This window comes from Saccostrea cucullata, unplaced genomic scaffold, assembly GCF_032062105.1.
Source record: "Saccostrea cucullata isolate Sc308-1 unplaced genomic scaffold, CSIRO_AGI_Scuc_v1 ctg2230, whole genome shotgun sequence".
Classification (NCBI taxonomy): domain Eukaryota; kingdom Metazoa; phylum Mollusca; class Bivalvia; order Ostreida; family Ostreidae; genus Saccostrea; species Saccostrea cuccullata.
Window position 1 is genome coordinate 1 of NW_026936207.1, and position 19,337 is coordinate 19,337.

Consider the following 19,337-nt stretch of genomic DNA (forward strand, 5'->3'; position numbering starts at 1 on the left):
AAATAGAACGTAAGTGACACCACCCTGTCTGTTTCAAACTTTTCTTTTCATCATTTAATGTATTTATGAAATTATCTTTAACAGTATTTTGATGCAAAAATAAAACAATCTTCTGCTGATTTTAAAGGAGTACTAACTTTTAGAGCTTGTCTAGCTTCAAAGTAATTTTAAGATTTCTTTTGTGCAGCTTCCAACGATAATGAGATCAATCTTCGATCTACAAATTGCTGACGAAATGCCTTGTTTTGACCCAAAAGGCGTTATTTTCATTACAAACAAATGGGATGCACTTCAAGGTACTCACGAAGATGGAGAGGAGGATATAAGGACACGTACCTGGAGACATGTAAAAACGAGCATAAAGAGAAACTGGCCTGACGTAAAAGAGGAAAACATTTTTCAACTAAGTCTTCTAAATGTAATATTAATTTATTGTGTATCAGCTGCAATCTTTGTCGTTCCTCTTATTATTTCCTATGTGTGTATCCTTTTTGAATACAGGATAACTGTATTCATCCTGCATATAGGATGAATACAGTTAAGGAAAAATACTTGAGAATAATGATAGTTCTTGACGTAAAGAAAGAAATTAATGTTGTCACTTACAGGTGAAGAAAGGAATATCAGATGATGTTGGTACATTTAAGGAGATCCAGGAAACCTTAGATAACGTTATTAAAGAAAACGAAAACATAAGAGTAAAACATCATTTCAAGTAAGATCTTACATTCTTTTTATTATCTCATTTTAATTATCTTTCCTTTCATTGGAATAAACATTATAACATTAGGTTTTTGTCATTATTTCCATCAGAAAGGTATCTGTGTAGTAAAGATTGATTGATTGTATACTATTTAACGTCCCTCTCCAGAATATTTCACTGATATGGAGGGATCTTTATCGTGCCACTCCTGCTGTGACAGGGGGCCTCGGTTTATACGGTCTCATCCGAAGGACCGCCCCATTTAGTCGCCTTTTACGACAAGCAAGGGGTACTGAGGACCTATTCTAACCCGGATCCCCACGGGAGAGTGTAGTAAAGATAATTACAACTTCTAATTGGAAATTGACAATAATTATGCTGTCATTTACCAGAATTGAAATGTTTCAATAATAGCTACTTGATGCAATTGCTAAATCGTAGAAAAAACTCATTTTGCTAACAAAAACAATTGCTCGTTTATAACAAGTTTGAAAAGATTGCGGTACAAGTTACTAAGTTTCAAATGTTATACATTTAATAAAAAGTTAATCAATCCTTATCAATAATTAAAAATCTATATTAGTCCCCTGTATTGTAGGCTCAAGTAAGCTTCTGAGATGATCCAGCTGTCCATTTTGTAATTTGCACTTCTTCATTAGGGACACTTTGTCATTTTAAACTAGACATATTCTTTCGTAAAATTTCTGAAAATCATATCCTTTTGCAACAGGAATAAAAAGTATATTTTTATCAAAAAACTTAAGAATAGTTTCGATATTTAAACTTTGTGTCCTTTTGATGTTGAGTTGATTTCATTTTGTTCAATTAATGATCGATGACCTAAACCATCCTAGTCATGCTTCACAAGTACATGTACGTTTGGACTTATGTCTAGAGAGTAACCGAAAAAGAGGCAAGCGAATACAAAACCAATGTCAAAGTGGGATATGAAATGAATGAGAATACAGCTTGTTCAATATTTAAAGAATGGCCTCATAGATTTTTTATGCTATTTACGACATTACGAATTCGACTCAAAAAGAATATTGTATGATATTTAAAAATCTTCAGCTAGAGCAAAAACAATCGTCTTAGTTTTGACAAGTCCATAGCCCTTGCCGAAATTTTTAATTCTTTTATCCAACACTAAGTCAAAAAATAGACTTTGTCAAAGCAATTGAGCGTGTGATTCCAACAAGCATGTGCTATTTGTATAACCAAAATAATCCTGTAATTTCATACAAATGGTTCTAATATTTTATTTATTTTTTATATGAACTATAATTTTCTTTTGCATCCTATACAATTTCTTATGCATCCTGTACTAAGTGCAAAGCGACATATATCAAAACATCTACCCTACCAAAACTAGATTCCTAAACTTCATGAAAAAAATCCGTACAAAGAATGACACATTGCGGTGTCTAGCAAGCTCTTAATCATATCCCCATTTTTACTCTTTACAAAAATATTATTTGCTGTTAAAAGAGAAAATTATGACGTACTGTGCGACACCATATTCTAAAACTGGTGTCAATCTCACGTGGATTTTCAAATACTCAAAAGCTCTGTTAGAAATTTTAAATTGCCAAAATTTTCAAAAAAGTATGTCATAAAAACATCACACTTTTCATCTTTTTATACAACCATTCTTAGTGAATTTGACATAGTCCCAGTTTTGTGACCACAGCTTGACGGTATTTTCAATACAAGTATTGCAATCTCAAGATTGCAAAATGTATTATTATGCTTCCTGTCAGTTTGTCTCTACTTAACCTATATCCAACTATTTATATAATAGTGTTGCATTATGCATGTAAAATGCCTAAATAGTAGGCAAGGTTTGACACATGGTGCCATTATTATGCTGACTGTTGTAATTATTTATGCGGCAATCCAAATATCATTTTTCCTGAAAATATCGGTGCTAACACAGCGCACTTGCAAGATTTCATTCAAAATCTTCATGATGAAATTGGTTGCATGCTTAATTATTTTGGGAACTAGTATTTTCTCTAAATAAATCAGGATTTTCTGTCCCAAAGCAACTCATCTTTATTTACTGTTTTGTTAGTAAGACTTCTTTGTTTGCAGATGTCTATTCCCATTGATAATTTTCTTTTACATCCTTCAATCAAGCGTCATATAAAAAGCGTTTTAATAACCCTATGAAATCAGTTCATCTAACGATTTGTATGTAATTAGTTTGAAACTTTTGTATACATTAATCTTAGGTTCCTTAGAATAATATAACTGTTTTCAAATAATATTTGTCTATTTTTTCCTTTTTGTGTCAATTGTATAAATTAAGTTTATATATCTAATAAAATGCCACCAAACAGTGATCGATAAGGCATCGGACTGACAATCTCATGGTCGTGAGTTCGTTCCCTGGCATGTGCATTGAAGAATTTTATTCAGTAAATAAAGCCGTGCACTATTTTGGGCCTAGCATGTTTACGCTATATAAATCCTTTGACCACTATGCGAGAGTATTGGGGTATGGGTTCTATAGAGACAAACTGACAGGAAGCATAATAATATCGCATAGTGTTCTAAGTATTTATATTACGTAAGCATACTATGCCGAAAAATTATATTAGAAGATTATTTTCGTAGTTTCCATTAGATGAAAGTACGAGGGTTGTCCGTAAAGTTCGTGGACAACATTGATAATTACTGACAAACATTTATAAAATTTATGAAGCTATTATTTTCATTAAGTTCATGTTTCATTTTATTAACATGCAAGTTTTCAACAAAAACAAAGCACAAACAGTTATATTTTTATCAGATTTCAAAAGCAATATGAGTACAAGTAACTTTTCTCAATATAGTCACCTTTTAGCTCAATACATTTCGTATGTCGCTTTAACGAGTCATAAAAATGTGCACAAAATGTTCAGGTTTCATACGTGAAATAATATTTAACAATGCCTGTCTCATATCCTGCAATCATCCAACCTCTTCCGCGTAAAAACGATTTTATTTACGGAAATGCAGTAAAGTCACGTTATGAAATTCATTTTTATAGCACTGCAATCTCGAAAGCATAGTTTTCCTTCACGCATGTCATCCTGTAAACTGTCCCTTCGGTCCGAAAATATTATATGGCTCTTAAATACTAATGTACGGCTTTTTTTTTTACTGTTTTCTTTGATTGTTTACAAAATATATTAGTCTCTGTCGGTGTTTATCCGATGACTACGCAGAATTTTATCACTGCCCACTGCTCCACTTATTCCGGAAACGTCCTTTTTTTTTTTTAACAATTCTGATCTTTCTTAATATGTTCTAACTTTCATTGCTCAGCCATTTTACAACTCCGAATGTTTAATTTTTGAAGGTTTGAAGTGATAACATCCGTCAACCTCATAATGTAAAAGTCATCAACTTTCAACTGCAATTTTATGGAACCAGTTGCCTGACACTGTTAGAAATTGTAATTCTTTAGCTTCTTTTAAATCTGCATATTTGCAAAATTATAATTTGAACAGGTGTTCTTCTGGCATAATATTTAACACTAGTAGTTTATTTATTTGTACGGGGGTTGTTAGAAAAGTTGGCAGACACATTGAATTACGGAAAATCAATTGTGTACTATGAAGTATGACCCATGTCTGAATGAATTCCTACATTTTGTTTATTGGTCTGTAAAAAGTCAGGTCCATATAATAAAATCTTAAAATCTTACAACTATTTTTAGTATGGGGTCATAGGATTTATGGAGCAATCATTAGACGTAAGCGACGTGACTACCAGATTTCATCCAGTTAAGCTTTGTCGCAGTTATATTTATAAATCTTTCATTTCTACTTTAAAATTGAATATCTATATCAAGTCATGTTACTTTTCTACTATAATGTCTTTTGTACTGATTCGTATATTATTGAGATCTTAAAATATAAAAAAGTCTATGCAGTTAATCGATCAGGTATGGAAACTATGCAAAACCATATAGGCGCAACGCAACGTCCATGCGATAAGGGGGTATTGAAGTATCGATGGAGTTAATCATTCAAAATGTCCCCCTTCCATTCTTACGAAGCAATAACCTTTGAAAACTTGTTCTTTGTATGTGTAGGAAATTCTTGGCAGTATCTTGAACATTTTAATCTCTTTTTAGACATTTTCCTGTCTGCACACATAATTTTTAGCTCTACTGGTCAGAGACCAGAAGAGCTTATGCGATAGTAAGGTGTCCGTCGTCCGTCCGTCTGTCTGTCCGTCTGTCTGTCTGTCTGTCTGTCTAGCTGTCCGTCTGTCTGTAAACAATTTTTCAAAACGCTACTCCTCCTACAGTTTTTGTCTGATTTCAATATAACTTGGCACACAAGTAGACTACACTAAGATACATAAAATAGTGCATCGGCATTTGATTTCGATGAACGGTGTTGCCATGGTTACTAAAAATAGAATTTTCTTTGAAATTCCTTTAAAACGCTACTCCTCCTACAGTTTTGGTCTGATTTCAATATTACTTGGCACACAAGTGGACTACACTAAGATACATAAAATAGTGCATCGGTTTTTGATTTCGATGAACGGTGTTGCCATGGTTACTAAAAATAGAATTTTCTTTGAAATTTCTTTAAAATGCTACTCCTCCTACAGTTTTGGTCCGATTTCAATATTACTTGGCACACAAGTAGACTACACTAAGATACATAAAATAGTGCATCGGTTTTTGATTTCAATGAACGGTGTTGCCATGGTTACTAAAAATAGAATTTCCTTTGAAATTCCTTTAAAACGCTACTCCTCCTACAGTTTTGGTCCGATTTCAATATTACTTGGCACACAAGTAGACTACACTAAGATACATAAAATAGTGCATCGGTTTTTGATTTCAATGAACGGTGTTGCCATGGTTACTAAAAATAGAATTTTCTTTGAAATTCCTTTAAAACGCTACTCCTCCTACAGTTTTGATTTGATTTCAATATTACTTAACACACAAGTAGACTTCACTAAGATACATTAAATAGTGCATTGGTTTTTGATTTCGATGAACGGTGTTGCCTTGGTTACTAAAAATAGAATTTTCTGTGAAATTCCTTTAAAATGCTACTCCTTCTACAGTTTTGGTCTGATTTCAATATTACGTAACACACAAGTAGACTACACTAAGATACATGAAATAGTGCATTTGTTTTTGATTTTGATGAACGTTGTCGCCATGGTTACTAAAAATAGAATTTTCTTTGAAATGTCTTTAAAATGCTACTCCTCCTACAGTTTTGATTTGATTTCAATATTACTTGGCACACAAGTAGATTACACTAAGATACATAAAATAGTGCATTGGATTTTAATTTCGATGAACGGTGTTGCCATGGTTACTAAAAATTGAATTTTCTTTGAAATTCCTTTAAAACGCTAGTCATCCTACAGTTTTGGTCTGATGGCAATGGCTTCTTTTCTCATCCTTTGTTATAAGTACAAATCAGTAGAGCTACAGTCTCGACAGAGACTTCTGGTTACGTAGTGCATTGCTCCATGACGCTCAATGACGTTCCGACGTCTTTTTACGCGTTGATCATTTATAAACGGCTATAAAACAGTCATATACCATCCAATTTAGTTCAAAATTTCTCCCAGTCACGTTTCCTGCATTCTTTAGCGGCAGGTAAAATATCATAAATCTCTTTGCGCTACAGTTGTGCAATTTTTAGCTTTAATAAAGAGTCTTTGTGATGTAAACGTGCCAAAATGTAGCATGCTCCATGAAGCAAGTTTTATCAAAATAAAAATGCTGTATATTTTTCAATAATCACCCAAGAGCACCAAATTTTTGTATATTTATTGGAAAAAAGGCAAAGATTTTATCTGGAAAGTTTGACCGGTTTTGTGGAAATAGCGTGCTCACAATAGAACTTTTCTAACACCCCTCGTATGTTCAAATATTTCTGATATAATTAACATGCTATGTATATATTCTTTTTTTACTCTAGTTTCTTTTCTTTTTTTTCATATCTGTCTGTAAATATGTTTTATACAGGACCACAAGGTAAACTAGTCATATGTACTATTTGTGCTATCATGTCTTAATAAAAGAATTTATTATTATTATTATTATCCAGATTTCTGCAGAATTTTATAAAATACAAATGAAATTGATAACGTGATGAATAATTTATTAATGAAAATTTTGTGATGCTCCGGGTCTCCATACTAAGTCTAATTATGAAGTCATAATTGTAATTAAAAGTTTGAAATTGAAATAGATCTTACATTTCTCAGTTCACATTTAGTAAAGGATTAGAAATATGCTAATAATAAATATCAATGACGCATTATTTATTTAATTCTCAGCTTGTCCACGAACTTTACGGACAACCCTCGTACGTCACGTAATATTTCTTCTTTTTAGCTCACCTGAGCCGAAGGCTCAAGTGAGCTTTTCTGATCAAAATTTGTCCGTCGTCTGTCGTTGTCGTTATCGTTGTCGTTGTTGTCGTCGTTGTCGTTGTCGTAAACTTTTCACATTTTCATCTTCTTCTCAAGAACCACTGGGCCAATTTCAACCAAACTTGGCACAAAGTATCCCTGGGTGAAGGGGATTCAAGATTGTTCAAATGAAGGGCCACGCCCTCTTCCAAGGGGAGATAATTATGAATTAGTGAAAAATTAATAGCATTTTTAAAAAATCTTCTTCTCAAGAACCACTGGGCCAGGAAAAATGAAACTCATGTGGAATTATCCTCAGGTAGTGTAGATTCAAGTTTGTTCGAATCATGACCCCCGGGGCTAGGGTGGGGCCAAAATGGCCGACCAAAGTTTTACATAGGAATATATAGGAAAAATCTTTAAAAATCTTCTTCTTAAGAACCACTGGGCCAGGAAAGATGAAACTCATGTGGAATCATCCTCAGGTAGTGTAGATTCAAGTTTGTACGAATCATGACCCCCGGGGCTAGGGTGGGGCCAAAATGGCTGACCAAAGTTTTACATAGGAATATATAGGAAAAATCTTTAAAAATCTTCTTCTTAAGAACCACTGGGCCAGGAAAGATGAAACTCGTGTGGAATCATCCTCAGGTAGTGTAGATTCAAGTTTGTTCAAATCATGACCCCCGGGGCTAGGGTGGGGCCAAAATGGCCGACCAAAGTTTTACATAGCAATATATAGGAAAAATCTTTAAAAATCTTCTTCTATAGAACCACTGGGCCAGGAAAGATGTTAACCAGTGTGTTTTTGCTTTTTGATAGACCAATGTAATGAATCTACATTTCTATTAATTTCTACTGATCATGACAGGTTGAAGTATACAACTGGGAGGGGTTTTATTGATAATTATGATTCCGTACGATTTTTACAAATCACGTGCATTACAGACAAGGAAAAATCTCTCTAATTTTAAAATGATCAACATACGAAGTAAACCCCCAACCCCATCCCTGATCCTCCTTTCAGGACACATACATATACACTTCTGCTTATCAATGTACACTTGTCGTACGTGCATATCAAGGGCTTTTAATTATTAAACAAATTGTCAAGCCTTGGTCATTAGAAATATCATTTGTGATATATATTTAATTCAGACTAATATAGGAGAAAACATGTCAATCAAAATTAAGTTATTGCTTCAGAAATACGGTGTATTCAATAAAAATGTAAGATACAAACTCAGTGTTAAAAAAAGATACATGTAGATCAGTAATGCCCGTAAAAGCCGTAACGTTGGCCTCACTGCTATAGCTCTTACTATGGTATTTTATAGCGAGCTCTACCATTGTTATATATTCTAATCAATTTTATGAATAAAAAAATATATTTTGTTTTATTACATATTGTTTTATTACATTTGGCTTTAGTTTCAGCGCAAAAAATTAAATAACGCAAAATGTAGCAACGAAGACGAGGACGTTATTACATTTTGCGTTGATCATGACGCAAAATGTAAGAACGCAGAATGCAACAATCAAATAATAGTGTTATTACTTTTGGGCGCAACAATCAAATAATAGTGTTTTTACATTTTGCGCTATTACATTTTGCGTTGATATTGTTACTACCAAGTGCTGAACGCAAAATGCAATAACGCAAAATGTAATAAGTCTAGTCTATGTTTCGCATTGTAACAATCTTCAAACACTTAAATTCTATGTACTTTGTGTATAATTTACGTTGAGTAATTGAAATAATTTGATGAACTTTGCGGTTTTATTACAAACTTTTCAAATGTTTTTGTTTACGATATGGAATTTATTCTTGAAGCGTAATTAATTTCTGAAAGCTATATTTTCATTGATCTTTCAACACTGGTACATGTATATTGTTATTTTTCATTTAAAAAAAAAGAAAGAGTTTGCTTCTGCAGGCATTTTTAGATTTTCTACATAATACATGTACCTATGAGATATACCTAGGTGGGTTAATAATGAAACTTAGAGCATACGTGACATGTTTCTGCTACGATTAAGGGGAAATTGTCCAATTTTGTTTTCATGTCAACCCAACCCCACCCCGCCAAGATACTACGCACTTCGACTTTAATTGGAAATTGAGCTTTCAAAATGATTTTATGAAAATTAAAATAAATTATGATTGTATATTATGAAATACACCCGCGAGGGGATTCCCCGCATACCCGTGCCCTTATTAAAATCTGAATTACTTTTATCTACAATTAAATTGAAAAACTGTATAGGGAATTAACTTCACGGGTTGTAATTTTCACGTTTTTCTCTTTTTTGACACTATCACTGTTTCTCGAATTCGCGGAATTGGTATTTGATAAAAAGTTCCCTCCTTTATCTATACCTATTGAAGACTTATTCACTGTTTCTTGAATTCACGGATCCATTGACACCGTGAATATAGCGAATATTAATGCCGCGAGTTATTTTCCCCCTATAGAGTATAAGGAATAAATGTCATGCTAATACATACATATATATATATATATATATATATATATATATATATATATATATATATATATATATATATATATATATATATATGCATTCTCATACTGACTCTTTAACTTAGGAAAACCTAATTTTGAACTCAACCATGTTTATAAATTGAAATTCACAAGAACAGACTTAAATGCTTGTCATTTTTTTAAGACGGGGAAAACTTGTTATACAATGTCATGTAACAAAATTCAATCAGTATTATATCTAAATATTAATTATTTTATTAAAAAAAACAGACGTTATTATTATTATTATGGTTTTCTTAAGTTTTTTACAGAAGTTACTTGATGATATTAAGATCGACATACGTGCAAGACTAAAGAGTGTTTTTCTCACTGAAGAAGAGCAGACTTTGTCACTGGAAGAAACTCAATTGAAAGTTGAAAAATTGAAGGGTGACATCGTAAAGGTAAATAGAATTCCACTATCAATTTAGATATGTTGAAAAAAATCACATTTAAAAGGAGTATATATGATAAGAGCCTATTTTGGCCCCCTAAAAATCAACATTTTAGAATGACATTCAATGACATATGTTTAATTGATATTTATTTAGTTGAAAAGATTATATTAGAAATATTTCAAATATATTTTTCACATTTATATGCACTCACTAGCTGTAAATAACATGAGAAAATAATGCTATTTTTGCTATCTAACAAAAAAACCAAAAATATGCCTTTTTCTTGATATTTTTTCTTATGGAAAACTTAGAGCGCAGTGTAGAACATACATAATTTTTCTGTCACTAATTAGTATTGGATAGATACATCTTTGGTAAAAATATAAATCTAGCTTGTTCTAAGCTGTGCTCTATATTTTCTGGAAGAAAAACGTCTTGAAAATAAGCAGTTTTATACAAAATATGCTAAAATAGTGGGGAAAAGTAATTTTTATGATGTCATATTTTATAATTAACGGCATTTTGATCAAAATGAAAATGTCCAATAAAGGTCGCATATATAGCTGTACAAATTAAAGCTATATATAAAGTACAATTAAGATATTCATTTTAAGGGGCCAATTGAGACACTTACCATATATCGCTCTTTGCTATTGAGAGGTCTTTCATGATCCCAGGACTTTTTCTCAAAACGAAGCCCCATAAACTAGTCATATTCGAGGGGAACTTGAATTTTGCTGACTTCTTGCCTGAATGTATATTAATTTAAACAGACATATCTTGTAAAATATTTTTTTTTACCTTGTTTACAGTGTATAAGTTACGGTAATTCGTATGTATTATTTATAGGTTTAAAACAGTTTTTTGTATACTGAACAGACTAGAAGTTATTTATCCTATCGCATAGATTTCCCTAAAGTTAACGTTAAACTTTGTGAGATGATTAAATTAATTGGGAGTTGAACTATGTTCAATCTCCCATGGTCGCCACGCGATATCTAGCGCAGTTATTTTACAATGAAATATAGAGCGGCTGTCGTGGTGCTTCTGTGTCGCCCGATCTACTCCTCTGTGATATTTAATATAAACTCGCACCATTCTATACAAACTTGCAGATACGTCCGCAATAAAAATAGTCCATCTCATTTTTCTGAATTAATCTAATTTTCATAAATGATTTGAACGTTAATTAAATTGAATTTTATTTAACTTAACAAGAATAGCATATTTTTGTCATATCTCCTAGAAATGACTAATAAATTTGATTTCCGGATAAAAAAATAGTCCCAGTTTTCTGTCATTTATCAATCGACAATCCTCGGCTGACTCCACTTCGCCCCAGTGCTGTTTAAAGTTTATTCTGAATGGTAAACATTTTAATACTTAAGTTTAGTTCATTCTCTCCTTTATATACCAAATGAAAATGGTTCGATGGCCATGTCATTTAAAGGAATGACAAAATTTAGGAAAATCTTTGGAAAGGGTCGTATTTATTTCAAATAGAGCTTTTGTCTGCTGTCAGAGTAAGAAGCTGTGAAATCGATGTAATGTCAAAAGGAACGCTAAGGCTTTACACAACTTCTTTCAATTTGTTTCAGCAATGAAGATACAGAACAACGCTTCGTTTAAAAAATAGTACGGAAAAAAATCACGGTCAGAATTTTTTTTGTTCTGACAAGTAAAATGATCTGTTAGACTGGTAAAAAGTTTTGTCAGACCAGATACATGCAACTCATTTTTTTTACGTTGGTAAAGGGAAAAAATAATAGTATCTAAATGCTATTCAAGTTTTTTGATATTCGATATCACGATTTCAAATGACATTAATTTTTAATTTCATGAATTTATCAGCATTTAGTTGGTCACGTGTTCCTCAGTAGAACTGAACTTGAAAAAATGTGCGTGGCTTTAATTAATAATTATTAAAACACTAAAAATGAATGAATACATGTATATGCAGACACAATGCTACAATAATCCCAATGATCGATGTGTGAAAACATATCGGTCCTTGTGTTTTTTTTTTCTTGTGGTAGCCAGTTTAACTATGTCTGATTTTTAATTACATATAAGTAGAATCAAAATCACAAAAACTAAGTGTCACTCGAGTGGCGCAGTTGTTAAAATAGTTTGCGCTAGAGATTCAAAGTAAGGTGTTGATTCCTTGCGTCGCACGTTCCTGCGGGATGCATTTTGAGATGAACTCTTTTGATGAGGCCATTATAAACCGAAATCCCATTTCGTTGTAGGCGCTGGCAAAAATGGGTGCCAGTATAGCTCTCCGGTCTATCAAAATATTTTTTTTTTCGGAAAGCAACAGTTCTGCAGCTAATTTAAAAGCAGTCCCATGATCTTCGCTATTCAAATGCAACTGAAATTATTTTTAATGTTTCGTGTTGTATCTCTAACAAATTAGTTCTAGCTGGCTCAAATCTGAAAGCATGAAAATGTTCCTCTATTTCCTGTGAGATCTTTAGATTTCCATGTTCAACTCCCATGAGTTCTTTCAGTACTTTGATTTTTCTCTATTTCCACGGGCAAATATTTCAAAATTAAGGTTCCTCAAAAATATATAATTTTTCGTAAGAATTTGTCATTGAAGAATAGGTACTTAAACAATTTCCTCACAAAAATAGGGTACCTAACCAGGCATTTGGAGAAGATAAAACAGGAACATATTTCTTATATAACCCTTATTGGTAACTTTCTGAATGCCTATATAACAATTTTTGGTGTACTTATATTCACAAATATTTTGAAAACAATGCAAAAATCAGAAGGGAATGATTTATATATGATAAATAATTTTTGCAACCAATAGATACAATAAATATACTCAGTATTTGAGGAACGTGTCGTCTGACCTTAAATTGATGGAACTCATTTTTATGTATGTTTTTTTTTTTCATTATCAGCGGCGTAAACAGTTTGGGGATCGCTTAGATGAACTTATAACAAAAATTGCTGATGAAATCGTTCAATTTGCAAAGAACGGGGAAGGAATGAATGCAATCTTAAACCCACCAAGACATATTCCTATTATAGACTCCCCTTACCCTGAGAAAATGGAGGAAACAGTCCAAAGTAGAGTGGATATGTATGTGAATCAAAACGTCAGGAGTCCAGAAGTTAGGGAAAAATTTGATTTGATTATGGCTGACATCAAAAATGTTTATGAAGAAATGTTGTCAGAGCTCTCCGAAATGGAACGAAAATGGACACATTTAGATAAGCAACAGGAAGAGGAATTTTTTGAAGAGGAGACCGTAGTAAAATATGCAATGTGGATTCCGGTTGTAGTAATTGGCCTTGTTTTAGCCTTTCAATCAGGAATTGGAATAGACATTGCACCCCTTACAGGTCCTTTTAAACTTTTTCATAAGAAATCTGATGAAAAATATTCACTTATAGAAATTATGTACAAAGATTACATAGAAACATTACACGAGTACATTTGTAAAGAACTTACAAATGTGTATGGGTATAATATAAAAAAATCAATAGAAAAGATAACGGGTGACATAGTACCCAAAAGAATAGAAAAATTACAAGATGTTATTCAAGCTCTTTCCTTGAATCGTCAACATATAATTGAAAACCAAGAACATCTCAAAAGATTATCAACAAAGCTTGCATTGATCAACAAAGAACGAGATGATATTTGCGAGGCCGTCAATTCACTAACAAAGGATAACTTGTGACTTCATTTTTTGCCATTGCTCGTAAAACTTTTCATCACACGAATCGCAGATAGCGGTATTTTTGTGACATTAAACACATATTTATATTTACTGAAAAGAAACAAATATCATTTTCCTGCCTGATTCTGTCTTGAGAGTCCCTTTTAACGACTACTGTGGAATCATTTTTATTTTTATTTTGGGGGTCAATGTTCGTGGGTAGCCAAATATTTCCTGGTTCATGGGGACGTTATTTCTTTGGTACCAAGTTCTATTTTGTTTTTTTTTTCCCAAAGTTAAAACAAAGAAGAATAACTCCGTCAATATTGCTTACTTAAGTTATCTCTCTCGGCGGCTTACACCGACAAATTACAGCCATGATGTCGCAGTAAATTATAATTATAAAGAACACCAGTGGTACGCGAACATATTTTAAACTTTCCCATTCATTTTATCGAACTTTTTTCCCTATTTTATTCATATATCATCCTTTTGTAATATAGAAATTATGTACCTCTGACCAGTTTGTATATATATTGTATATATGTTATTTGTACCCCATGTACCAATCTTGGTTTTAGTGAATAAAATGAACTTGAACTTGAATCTCTAAATGAAAACGACGACGACATTGCCAAAACTGACTTAAAAACGTCTACCCTGAAACCAATTTATGCTAATTGGATAATTAGCACCCACTCCGAAATCCCACTGAAAACTGAATTTATCAAAGGGGAATTTGAGCGTGTTGGACTATGATGTACGAGGGGTGATCAAAAAGTTCTCGAACTACTTCTATATTTACAAAACCACAATTCAAATCAAAATGAAATTTTGCACACATAAAGTCATACACATATTCTATAAATAGCATATGTAATGGAAATTTTTTTCCCGTGTTTGTGACATCACAATGTGAAAATGACATCATAAGGTAGATCACTTGTTACAAAAATGGTTGACTCATCTGTATTCGAGAAACGATTGGCTGTAAAGTTAAACGTATATCTTGGAAATTCCTTTGTAGGAGTTTATAATAATTTTTATTCCCTTTTGTCTCTGGGTCGTATCCTTTTTAAAATACATTTTTTGGTTAAAAGCAATTACAGACAGGTTTCTATGATGACTACCTTCTGTAAATAAGTCGTTGATTCTTGGGTCCTTTGAAGAAAGTGACATAAGGTCATACATGTATATATGATAATCATGTTATTTACATTAGTGTCAAAGAAATGATCTTGATCGAGATGGATGGGTATTCGTTGGTAAAATTCAACCTTTGGCAAAACAACACTGGGTATAATATCATACAGAGGTTGTTATCATTTGTGCAACCAAACAATTCGCTTGGGACAAGGTTTGCATAAATCTTGAACTCCTCTTCGAAACCGTTTCAGAAGAAATGTTTCTCCGCGTTCTGTAGGACCTAAAGCCATCATAGTAAAAGGGTTAATTAAATTGACAATTTCTTTATTTTTTAGTTTGCTTACAATTACATTTTGTCTTCCGCCGTTAAAATTATACTGGCTTTAGTTTTGTATCTTGTGATCTAGATAGTGGTGGTGTTATTGCAGCAGCGGCGGCGGCTGTGATAAATGTTCACATTTTAAAAATCTCAAAATATTGACAAATCATGATATAGTAGGTATTAAAATTGGGATTTGTCAGACAATAGGTATTCTTTTTATAAGAGTAACCATTGACAGATGATATCGTTGCAGTCAATGTAATGCGGCATTTCAAATCCAAGCAAAAGGTCACAAAGAAATATAGGGTCCCTAAGATATTTATACGAATGCAATACATGGCATAAAAAATTTGCATGAGAAGATAACCTTAAAATTCACAGATTGATCGATTGAATATTGTTTATCGCCGAGTCGGCAATTCTTCACCATTGATTAAAATGCACAGAGAGAAGCAAAGGAACAACATATATTATGAATGTGATGTTTGCAACAAAGTGTTTGGGAGAAAAGACAATTTAGACCTGCTTCAACAAAACCATCACTTTGCAACGGGGAAGGTGATCCAAAAGGAAATTAGACCAAATACCTTCAACAAGAGTCAAACGATGGATTGCTAAATATGATTGTTCTGAAGATAGTTACTCCACCAGAGCAGTGGGTGAAGAAAACATGCCGGAGTTCAATATCCGTTCCATGAGATACAAGGTTTCATTTCATGGGTTGTAAATTCGAATTTTACCAAACATTCTAAGAAGTTTGAAAGTTCTCTTCACGTCGATATTAAAGGATATAACTGAATATATGGATAAAGACTATCGTTTACCAGTGCAATCTTCGGAATTGGATTTCCCCATTTCTATACCACATAGGCGTTTATCTCAGCTGACGTCGGAGACTTTCTTGTTGGAAGTGGAACGTATTCTACAATCTAATTATGAAGTCTTTGTTCCCTTGATGGCGGTATTATCTACGTTCGAGTTTCATCTGGTGGAGTTGGAATAAAATGCAAGTTTTCAGAGCTTTCTAAAATGTTGAAGGAAGAATGAGGGATCATCCACATTAACAATTTAAAAAATCATTGTGTGCCCTAGCAATAGTCACTGCAATGGCACGCATTGATAAACAAGCATAATGGGATAGCATTCGAAAAGTGTGTAAAATTCAAACATACCTGGCAATTTAACTCCATGGAAAAGCTGATTAAAAAATACTAAGATGTACTGTTAAAGATGTAAATCTTTTTCAGAAAGTTTCTCCAGATTTTAAAATAAACGTACTTTCAAAAGACACTTTCAATTCCTTGGTGTACCAAGGACATGATGCAGAAAAGAAAATATATCTTTTCCGTCATGACGACCATTTTGATGTTGTAACAAAAGTTGTAGGGTTTTTAAGCCAAAGTTATCTTTGCACTAAATGCAACAAAGGATATAACCATGAATCATTGATTTAGAGAAAATTTATTGCAATAACGTTTACAGGTGCTGTCATAAAAATGCATTCAGATATGTCATAAAACTGGAAGTTTTGTCCTGATTGCAACAAATCATTCACAAATGAAATGTTTTTTGAAGTACACAGATTCAAACCTGTAAAAGGTCGAAGTACATGTGAAACTTGCTTCAAGTGTCAACATTTCATTAGATCAATTAACAAAACTATTCACAAATGCGATCATATTTGCGGAGAGAAATTTTACAACACATGTAAGGACTATATTGGCGAAAATAATCAATGTTTCATGAAACCAGATGTTACTGAACTTCTTAGCGAGGAAGAAGACCAGTACACTACAGAGTTTCCAAGTACAAAGAAATACAACGAAAACAATTCTGATGAAGACAATCGAGGTGTGTACATATTTTTTTTTAGATTTGAGTGCACACGGGATCAAGTTTTAAAGTGTAGCAAAGGAAACCTAAAGTCGCCCAGGGAAAAATATTGTGTTAACTGTAAACAAACCTGGTGTGGAACGAAAAAACACACACTAAATATCTGTGTCGAGCAAAAGGGTTTGCAACGATTGCAAAACTAACAAGAGGCCAAGGGGCAACATCGCTCACCTGCGCAATTAGCTAGGAAAAAGCACACATCAGATCAGAACTGAAAGTTTTCTGAAGGGGGGGGGGCTTGTACTTAACCCCCCCACAGGGGGTCATGATTTGAACAAACTAGAATCTACACTACCTGAGGATGATTCCCTATAAATATCACTTAGCATGGCTTTGAAGTACTTGAAAAGAATAAGAAGAAGACTTGAAAGAGTCACGTGACACTGAGCTAGATGGACGTTCCTTCTCGGGCTCTGTGTTTTTTGACAATTAATTCTATGTGGGACCTTTTTATTGTGAAAAAAAAGTTTCATATGGAATCTTATTGTGTTTCCTAACGTGTGTGTGTAAAAAAGTTGATAATCTTTCTTGGATTGTAAATATTTTTTGTACATAGTGTATTCAGTGTATTGTGTTTACTTGGAGTTAACCTGGTGAGTTACGCTCACCTATTCATTGTACTGCCATGGATGAAAACGACCCGGAGAACTTTAATTCATTATCGGTTGAACGCACATGTAAACCGTTATACCTAAGGAACAGTGACCTGCGGTCTGACGGAGGTAAACAGTTCACTGATTATGAATTGATTGAACCAATCAAGCGAGTTGTGGGTGATGATCTCCTGTGTGTACAATTGGACAGGAATCTCTGGCGCATTTATTTGAAGAATACGGAAAACCGAAACAAACTTTTAATACAGGGTATGGAGATTAACAGTATCTCTTACCAGTTCTATGACACAAATCCATATACATCTGGTGCAAAATCCGCAGATCAGAAAACACTTAAACTTAGAATATGCGGTCTTCCTTTATCTGTGTCCGATTCTTCTGTCCACGAAATGCTTGACAAATTATGTGTCAAACTTGTTAGCAAGATCTTATACGAAAAGATTCGACACCCCGAAACTAACAGAATGACAAGTATTTTGAATGGTACAAGATTCATGTTCATTGAACCCCTACCTGATGGTAAAAGCCTACCTAGAACAAATTATTGTGCGGGTGTCCAATGTAAAATATTTCATTTTGGACAACGTAAGAAAACAGGTAACCTGGTTTGTACCAACTGCTGGGGTACTAACCACACAAGATCAAGGTGCACATCAGCTACATGTTGCAAAGTCTGCAAACAGCCTGGACATGCCCCTGGCGACAAATCATGCCCCCACTATGAACCTCAGAAACACGTTATACCCTTTTGTGGAGCAGATGATGTCCTTTCAAATTTTTTTCCGTGCGAGTTGAATTTTTGTGGCGTCAAACATAAGTCTGCTGAACATGCTTTTCAATATACAAAAGCACTACGTTGTGGCGACTTGGACGCAGCAAACACCATTAAAGACACAGATGATGCCCTCTCTGCCCTGCGTCTTGGGAAAAACATTAAAACAAATGAACAATGGGAGTCGACAAAAAAAGAGGTCATGGAGGATATCCTTGAAAACAAGTGTGTTCAAGTCCCAGTCTTCTAAGAAAAGCTGAGAACCGCTAAGCAGTCCACAACCTTTGTGGAGGCCACCTATAACAACGAGTGGGGATCGGGACTGGATCGTACGGGAACACTAAATACCAAACCGGATCACTGGCCGGGATCTAATACCCTCGGTGTCATGATGAAGAAAATCTCCAAAAAAGTTCGAAAAAGGAAATTAAGCGACAGCATTAGTCGGAAACAAAAACAAGCACATCGTGAACAGTCTAGACAGCGAAATATCGTTCAGATGCTGAAGGATCTTAGAACTGCATCCGATAGTGACGTTTCCGGATGCAATGCCGATTCTGAGAGCTCTGAAGGGGATAAATAAACATCTAAAATCCTCAATCCAGACACTGTATATAATTGAATTGAACTTTGTACTATTACATACTAGGTACGTGTATTTAAACTTATTTACTTAGAAATGTAGAACTACCTCATGTGTAATTTAAACATAATATCTGTCAATGTCAGAGGGTTGAATTTGTATGAAAAAAGGAATAAGTTTTATCTTTGGTTAGAACAAAATAGATTCGACGTTGTATTGATACAAGAAACTCATTACATAGATAAATTTAAAGAAAAATATAACTCAAATTGGAAAGGTATATCCATACA

The 19,337-nt window shown here is 33.5% G+C and overlaps 2 protein-coding genes across 2 annotated transcripts; both read left to right on the plus strand.

Moving 5' to 3' along the window:
• Positions 1-187: 187 nt before the first annotated feature.
• Positions 188-14,026, plus strand: LOC134244994 (uncharacterized; the record flags this gene model as incomplete). The annotated part of the gene is made up of 4 exons (XM_062727240.1): positions 188-346; positions 609-715; positions 9,902-10,043; positions 12,953-14,026. Coding segments are annotated over 4 exons (1,194 nt in total), but the record flags the coding sequence as incomplete, so codon positions are not given.
• Positions 14,027-17,455: 3,429 nt separating this feature from the next.
• Positions 17,456-19,029, plus strand: LOC134244991 (uncharacterized). The gene has a single exon (XM_062727239.1). It carries the CDS (start codon positions 17,704-17,706, stop codon positions 18,712-18,714), a length of 1,011 nt encoding a protein of 336 aa, XP_062583223.1. The 5' UTR covers positions 17,456-17,703; the 3' UTR covers positions 18,715-19,029.
• The last annotated feature ends 308 nt before the right edge of the window (positions 19,030-19,337 follow it).